Below are 9,127 nucleotides of genomic sequence, written 5' to 3' on the forward strand. Positions count from 1 at the left end.
TCTCTGATGTTCTGCTCTCTCTGCTTTTTCTTAACTTCATCTGGTCTGTTCCTGTTTGGCTGTGACTCCATCCTGGAGAGAACTATCAGCTGTGCTGCTGCCATCAACACTTGAATTGAACTGAGGATGAATTGAGGATGAATCAACATAATGCTTGCTTTAAGGGTTGCCAGGTCAGCTAACGTTAACACTGACATTTTTTAGAATACTATCATTTTATTTTAAAAGATGTGTTGTTTTAATTTAAAAAAAAGTTGTAGCCATGACCTTTAAGTTAAGGTTTCTCTCACTAGAACTTTTAGTTGGGACTTTCAATGTTAATGTTAAATTAAAACTGTCTGGGTTTTATTATTACCATCTAAGATATTTTCAGCCTAAATATATTAGTAACACAAACATAGTTTTGGTAATACTTGGCAAACTTTAACTATTGCTAAAATTAAAATCTTTTGTTTCTTCAATGAATATACACTAAAAGGTTATGTATTTGAAAACACATTTTATACAAACCTTTTGCTAGCATTTAAATATTTTTTTGTTGTTTATGCGCGTTTATAAAAAAACAAAGTTATTTGCTTTCCTGGCTAAATTGCAGCCAAAACATACCAAGGGCCATGCAATAAATGAGACATAATGCAGATTTAATGGTGACTGCATCAGGCCGCTGTTATAGTAATACATTTCGTATGGGTGTTAAACCACTTAAAATATACAATTCATTGGTATAAGGTCTGTACAGAGAAGCGTAAAAAAAACACTTCAAGACCAATTAAAAAGTAAAAAAAATATATACCAACAACAAGTATTTGGTTAAAATGGGAAAAAAAATTTTTTACTAAAACCTTAATCATAAACATTGACCAAATTTGTATACAATATTTAAGAAAAACTGGAAAAAAAATGACATAATAAAATAAATGGGTATACAAATACAACAATAAAAAAACAAATTCAGATAGAACCTCTACAGATGTTTATGATTTTTATCCAGTTAAGTAATTAGAGTTGGGTAGAGCTGCCAGAAAGCATGACCACCACTATTATAGTAGGAGTAAAAATTGTGAAACTTTAAATATATAAAAGCTGAAGTGGAAATAATATATCAAACTGTAGAAATGCTAAAAGCAAACCTTTTTTTTTTTCAAGAACTTAAATGTAACCAGTTATTCACTTCTAATAATCAGAATTTAAACATTTAAAACTTTAAAAACGCTTAATTTGAGTATGAAAATAAGATCATCTGCCAAAGGAATGAGCATTTTTACCCTTAAAATAATATAATTAGATATTATACACTTAAAAAAAGAGACTGCAATTGTTTCGTTTTTCTTATTTTAGAAGTAGATTGTGTTATTCCATTGGCAATGTGTCTCAACTCCTCAATTTAACAAAAACACAATTATTCTAAGAAATGATTTACTTAGATTTACATGTTTTGCAGCAAAGATTATATGGTCTCCAGTTTGCATGCTATTGTTGGCTCAACACAACTAAAGGTTATATTTATACTAATGCAGAATAGACCTGTTAACATGTCTAGCTGTTTGCACAACAATGTTAACCAACAGTTTGAATAATTTAGAAGGTAGGTCTATATTTCAGTTCTCTTCAGCCCAGAGATGGGGGATCTGGAGTCAATAAATCATATACCATATATTTGATCTGCCCAACCACTGAACCAGGTGAGTCCATGTGCACAGGTTAATTCACTGTGCAGATCGGACTGACGTGCTTTGGTGGCTTGGCAGATCAAATGTATGTCATAGAGATGACTTGTTGACTCCAGATCCCCCATCTCTCCTTCATCCTTAAACCTTCTTCACAGTGCTGATTAAACAGTCCATCTAACTTTTGTAGTCTTTTCAGACTAAGTTCCAATGTTCTGCTAAATTGCAAGATATTTATTCATTTTTGCTTTGCAATCATTTGCTCGTAAAAAAACAGGAATAACTCAGTGTTATTAATGCTATGGTGGAATTACATTAACAAACTGCTTACCTGAGATTGAGCTCTTATGATACGGAGAACTTCCTCATTACGTTTATCACAAGGGAACATGTGGAGGTTCTTTGCACAGTCCGACTTATCTTTGCACACATACTGGTTGTAACTGTTAATGGTGGTCCCCGTCATTGCACACTCATAATAGTTTCCATGAAGTAGAGCAACAGCAATCCAGGTAGACGGCGCCACGAACGCCATGGAACTGATCTGGAGGAAAGCCTTGAAAGTGGCAATCAAGTTTTTACAGGCACACTTCTTTGCCCTGTTGTACCAGAAACCTGTTAACAACCTCCACATCTTTTTACTCAGGATGTAGCCCAACAGCAGCAAAGCAAGCGCCGGTACCAGCAGGAAGACCATTCCATAGAGAAAGTTTAGCTCGTTGCAGGGGCACTTAAAGGCCACCGAGGAGAAGATCTGCTCTCCTCCTGCTGTCATCAGAGCCACCAACCCAAAGCCAAGGTTGGTCTGTTTGTTGGCAATATTTAGAACCGTCTTAAACTTATCCATTTGCAGCTGCAAAGTGTCAGACAGACAGAGAGAGAGAGAGAGAGAGAGAGAGAGAGAGAACTGATCAGTTTCACTTCCACCCCTATATTTAACTGTCACCAACACCAACTCTTGCATTTCCTGGAAGCTGTCACGTCAGTGGCGGGTCTAACCCTGCTCTCTGAGCTTTGTAGCTAGTAAACAATATTCAGTTTATACCTGATGTTGAGGTGCGTCTCACCATGTGTCTCCAATTACCTAAAGTGATCAAGTGTCACTCTGACTGTGTTAACAAATAAACAACTAGCCTAGCAGACTGTAAGAAAAAAAAAAAATCAGAAGGTCTTGGTATCCTCAGATATCACAGGTTCAAAAGGTGAAACCAAATGGACCCAGGCATATGTCATCTTTATTAAGAATTTAGCCAGTTGGACTCAGTTTTCTGAGATTTGTTTTATTCAAGAAAGGAAGCTTAAAATGCACACAGCAATACCCTGAAGAAACATCCTTTCTCCCCTTACACAATAGCAGTTTTCTGATGACAGAAATAAGACCTATCTTTGTGAATGCCTTTTACTGTGATGTTGCCATGCTCTACCCCCACTGTTAGTCCAAAGGAGGGCCATCAAAACGGAATGGATCGGGTGCTGTGCACATCCTCTTTAAAAAAGCTAAAAGGGTCATTCCATGAAAACTGTTAAGTTTGGGTCCGTAACATTCAAAGAGGAATAGGAAGCATAATAAAACTGTCAGTAATACTTTAAGTGTCTAAAGCCTTTGATTCAAGTTTAGTTGGTAGCATGAGGTGAAATAAAATTGAATAATAATATATATTTTGCATATTTATAACTTTTTCTTTACTTCTCATGTCCGCTCTGACCATTTTTCTTATTCGTGCAATGTAAAACTTAAGAAATATGAAATAGATAAATAAATAAATCTCAAACATTTTTTGTTGTTATGGTTAGAAATACTCTCCTCTCAATAGGAAATGTGTTCATTATATTAAAATGTCATATTTTTTAATTGAAATAGCATGATTTTTCTATGTCCATCAATTTCATATTCCATCCCATCACACCAATGTTATTTTGCACCAAAATGCAATACACTTCCTAGAAGTGACATTACTAACGTGAAATGACATCACTAATATGAAGTGACATCATTGAAGAGTTTAAAGAAGAGAAGTCCAAACAATGGTGAGTTTTGTTTTTTTCTTTAAGAACATTTTTGGTACATTTTACCTTCAAAATCTTTTCTGTTAACCATAGCATATCCACCCCGTCACACACAAAAAGTGGGGGAAACAATTTGTTAATCAAATTTTGAAATTATATTTGTATTAATCATTCATTTTTCATTGTACTTCAATGCTAACGGCACCATCAGGTTTTATCATATCCAGAAATTGAGCCATATTGCTTTAGATTCCTCCCCGTCACACTAACGCCTGACGGGTTGGAATCTTTGTGATAGGTGGCAATGTTCTTCATATTGATATTAGTATAAAATATTTAAATCTCTTTAACACTTTCCTCCCCCAGCATCAAATTGAACAGTTTGTTCTTTGTTATCAGGATAATATTGGAGGATGAAAATGAGTCCATTCAAATTAATTCAATTCAATTCAGTTTATTTATATAGCGCCAAATTCACAACACATGTCATCTCAAGGCACTTTACAGTTCAACCAGATCATACAGTCAAATTGATACAAAGTTTTCTATCTAAGGAAAACCAGTTGATTGCATCGACTCATTGACTCAAATACAATCCCTCACACTAAGCATGCTTGTAGCGACAGTGGAGAGGAAAAACTCCCTTTTAACAGGAAGAAACCTCCAGCAGAACCAGGCTCAGTGTGAGCGGCCATCTGCTGAGGCCGACTGGGGTTCAAGGGTACAGAAGCAGAGACACAAAAAGCAGCTGTAAAAGGCGGCCCCGTCCAGGAAACACACAGCCAGGCAGACGAGCTCCGAGCCAGCTCCCATGCCAGAGGACGAAGAGAGCACATCCGCTCAGTCAAGGTCAGAGAAACAGGACCACACTGGAAAACAGGCCGATCTCCAACATCTATAAACAAGGGTGTTGATGGCAGCAGCACAGCTGATGTTTCTTTCCAGGATGACGTCACAGCTAAACAGGAACAGACGAGGCAAAGCTACTCTGAGGAAAAGCAGAGAGAGCAGAAGGTTAGAGATTGAACTAACAGATTCTGCAGAATAGGAGAACAGAGAGAGAATGAAGCAGAATGATGAAATGGGGGTCCCTATGTCCTCCAGAAGTCTAAGCCTATAGCAGCATAACTATAGAGATAGCTCAGGATAATTATAGCTCATTAAATGCAGCGGAAAATCAGAGGCGTTGTCGGGCACGCCGTAATGTTGATCCTGAAAGGAGGCAAAAGTATTTAGAATGTGAGCGAGAGAGATGGAGAAGGGATATAGAGAAAGGCACAAAGACAAGCATACAACATACATACATGGTGGGGGCCTTCCCCCCACCACAAAGTCCAGATTCTGATCCACAGAGACAGCAGCAGTCAAGGTCAGATTAGTAGAACTCAGACACATTTGTCACTGATGGTTGAAGGAATCAATGAAAAACTACATCAAAAATTTCTTGCAGAGAACAGCTGTAAATGATCCTACTACCCAAAGTAAGCTGTGATTAATGTTTTTTTGTTGTTGTTGTTGTTTGTTGATGAGCTGTTTTTAAATAAAGCAGTGGTTATTTCTGTTGGTGTCTGTCATTAATTGTGGCCTGAATTATGTCAACCAAATTTAAGCAACTATGAAATTTAAATGGTGCAGTCCTTAGATTTGTCCATTCCACCCCATCACACTATATTCCACTCCGTCACAGAGTGATGTTTTTTATTTTTTCAAAGACAAAAGGTAATTTAGCGGTCAAATAAATTATACACATAGTTTATATTTGCAATAATGTACATATTATGTAAGTAAGTCAGAATGTAAATTTTAACAAAGAAAGTATGATCTCTCACATATTACATTTATTTATTAATGCTCTACATCAAATAAAAACATTTAAAAAAACACTTTGAACACACTTTTGGTATTATTGAAAAAAAAAAAAGACTTTCTGAAGTGAATAACATTTTGTTTGTCTTACTTTTATCTAAAATTACCCTTTAATTTGTTAACCTTTGTCCTGTGACGTGACGTGGTGGAAAAGGAAAATCTGTTCCCTGGATACAATGTGCTAAGATATTCGCAGAAAATGGTGTCTGAGCTTGAAAAATATGTTACAAGTTCTATAGGCTATGAAACTAAAAAAAAGAAAAAAAGGTTATAATCAAAAACCTCTAAATTCAGAGGTCCAATCTTTACATTTTCCACGGAATGACCTAAAAGCTGAAAAAAATACTAGCATTCTTTTTCTCGAAAAGGTTCAGCTTCAAATATTTAATGTTTGGAAAGAATTTTGCAAAATCTCATGGGATTTTCTAATAAATACTAACAAAATCCTTAGGCCTACTGTTTAAAATAAAAGGGAAGAAAAAAATGTTTGCAGTGAGATTGAAACAGAAATGTTAATCGCAATCTGTTAACTTACCTTCACGGAGGACTTTTTCTGCATTTTTAGACTAAAAATAAAAGATCACTGAAGTTATTTTTGACCTACTACTACTACAGTGACAGTATCTAATGCCTGTTCTCCTTTTCGGTGAATCAACCTAACTAGTTTCCTTTCATCTCAGTTGCATGAGTTCTGGTTTTCAGTCTCTTTGTTGTCAAATGATTGGTTACTGTTATTGCAGTTCCCTCTTTGTCTGTTAGTTTGTCATTTTCATTAACATATAAGAAAAACATTTCTCTAAAGTACTTTTTGCTTGTCTGTTAAAGATTCAAAAAGCATCCAAAAAGGAGGACAACTCCTTTTCAAACTACCCTGACAAGGGAAAAACAAGCTGTAATGTACCTCATAATGCTGTAAAAGAATACATTTTCATAAGCTATTCAATCATTGATTTAGGATGAATAAGGATAGAATTTAGGCTATTTATAGAATGGAAATGGCAGAGAGTTAAAAGTTAAATCTTGATTAAAGATATAACCCATGAAGTATTCATGGAAAAAAATCAAATGATTAAGAACTAATATAATTAAACCAGCTAAAGAAAATTTGTCTCTTCTGTTACGTGGATTCCTTTTCATTCATTGATGAAGTAAAAAACAAAAACAAAAAAAACCCAAACATGCATAATTTGAAATTGAATCTTACTGATTGTTAAGCATATATTTGTAAAGCGAGGCAAAGTCCTGGGAAATGTGTAATGATGATGTACAATGTAAAGAAAAAAGAAATTCAAAGGTGATGTAGCTGTGGGGGAAAAGATGTGAACGCAGAAAAACGGCAGCTGAAAATGAGAAGGTAAAGACATCTATGATGAAGAACTGATAAATATTAGGTCAACAAAATTAGACTAAACCAGTCATATCAGGATGCACTTTCATTTTTGTTTGACTGGGGTTTGATTTTATTGACTGAACAAAAATAACTTTGATTATGTTACTGACCTGATAACATAGGAGAGATTATAAAGATATGATGAAAGCAGCTGAAACCTTCCCAGGAGTCAGTGATGGGAAATGGGAATGAAGCAGCAGATGTGCCTTTTCTATGTCTGCTGCTGTCTCCTTGAAACCCAGTTGGTCTCATCTGAAGGCTGCTCACACACTGAGCCTGGTTCAGTGTCAGCTGGAGGTTTTCTTCTGTTTAAGGGGAATTTTTCACCTCACTGTCACCATATATAAGCTCATTGTGAGGGATGCTGCAATAACACAATGCAAGCCACTGTCAGCTACCACTTCATGTTTAGTTTAGTTTAGTTTTATTAGGATCCCCATTAGCTGCCAAATAAATGGCCACTAATCTTCCTGGGGTCCTCACATAAAGAAATTACATTACATTATGAACAAACCATTAAAAAAATTGCACAAGTTGCACATTAGGAAATAATAGAAACATGAAAAAAAGTAGAAATATACAACATATATACACAGGTCAGTTCATCATATCATCTGCAGTAGTTCTAAAGACAGTATCTTTTTGAAGCTTGTTCTGTTCTGGACTCTTCGCGTTGGTTCCAGTGACATATGGTTCTATAATACACTGTGGATTAGATAGTTTGTTCTGAGTGGGGGTTTAATGTCTCCACCTAGTGCCCGCCTTGTTAAATAATTATGACTTTTTCAAGAAGGACTAAATGTTCAGCAATAAGTGAAGGCTGTTTTTTTGAAGAAAACATTCCATATAAATAGGAGGAGTCTTAATTTAAGTTTATAGGTAACTGTTAACCATGAAAGCCGTCTATGCATTGAAGCCACATTTGTTCTTTGTGAGCACTGAAGGACCACTCTGGCCGCCCTGTTTTGTGCCAGCTGAAGCTTGTGAAGCTCACTCTGTGAAGCAGATGACAATATCACTGGGCAATACTCCAGATAATTCAGGACAAGAGACTGTACAACCTGTTTACCAAAAGCAGCGGGTATGAATGAAACACATTTCTTCACCATCGTAATGCCTTTACCCATTTTAGCCACAATACCATCTATATGAGCAGCCCAAGACAGGTGTGAGTCTAAGATGACTCCCAATAATTTAGTTTCCTTTACTTGCTTCAGTTGCAGCCCGTTGACTAACAAACATAGTGAGGTTTCATTTTTTAATTTATGATTACTTCCAAAAGTGATAGATGTTGTTTTTTCTATATTAAATTCCAATTTATTTTCTCTAACCCACCTGCTCACTTTTTCTAAATCATAATTAAGTAAGTTTGACACACGGTCAGATGTTTGTGCTGCACAATACAATGTGGAGTCATCTGCATACATAACTATAGTTGTATTCTCCAGTATACAAGGCAGATCATTTGTAAAAAATAGAGTATAAGAGTGGAGTATCCATCCATGACAGAGCAGAGGGAAATAATCCATAGCATTCTAGTTTTTTTAACAATATTGCATGGTCAATCAGATCGAAAGCAGCACTGAAATCTAACATTACTGCCCCTACTACAGTAACCTGTTTGAGTCTAGTTCTTCCAGCCTTTTGTCTGTCGTGTGAGTTAAAGCAGTGCAAGTGGAATAACCCTCTCTAAATGCATGCTGATACTTAGTAATCTGTTGGAATGCAATTTTTTCCATAATCTTGCTCATTAGAGGAAGTACACTAATAGGTCGACAGTTAGGTCCTGTAAAAGCAGCTTTTTTATTTTTAGGTAATGGTTTAATTTTGGACTCCTTCCATTTACCTGGAAATAATAGTTAATAGTTTAACCAGGAGGAGTGAATACTGCAGGTCAGTGACTCGAAGGCATCTTCTGGGCTTTCTTGGAAAACTTTTATCCCCCCAAAAAACATCTATGCTTTAACCCCTTTAGCTTGGCAGGCCCAACACTGGACCCATCTCACACTTGCTCATGTTGATCCAGTTATAGAAATGGCCAAAATGAATGTTTGTAGGGCTTCGTGTCCGGCCCCTACCTCGGTCCATGCCGTCTCCTGGCACTGGCTTCGTCCAGGGTGAGGGGTTCTGCATGGTTCGTGCGGGCTGGCTAACCAGGGTTTTTTTTTTTTTTTTTTTTTTTTNGTGAACAGGTCCC

The 9,127-nt window shown here is 36.2% G+C and overlaps 1 protein-coding gene across 1 annotated transcript in view; it reads right to left on the bottom strand.

Annotated features, from left to right (window-relative positions):
• fam26f (family with sequence similarity 26 member F) overlaps positions 1-6,161 on the bottom strand; it is a 9,806-nt gene extending 3,645 nt beyond the window's left edge. The window contains exons 1-2 of the mRNA XM_015372938.1: positions 6,076-6,161; positions 1,999-2,520 (exon numbers count right to left, since the gene is read on the bottom strand). Coding sequence (XP_015228424.1) covers positions 1,999-2,520; positions 6,076-6,099 — 546 coding nt within the window. The 5' untranslated portion in view covers positions 6,100-6,161. The remainder of the gene's footprint in view (positions 1-1,998; positions 2,521-6,075) is intronic.
• Between the last annotated feature and the right edge of the window lie 2,966 nt (positions 6,162-9,127).

The sequence above is a fragment of the Cyprinodon variegatus genome, unplaced genomic scaffold (genome assembly GCF_000732505.1).
Source record: "Cyprinodon variegatus isolate N-32 unplaced genomic scaffold, C_variegatus-1.0 Scaffold78, whole genome shotgun sequence".
Taxonomy (NCBI): domain Eukaryota; kingdom Metazoa; phylum Chordata; class Actinopteri; order Cyprinodontiformes; family Cyprinodontidae; genus Cyprinodon; species Cyprinodon variegatus.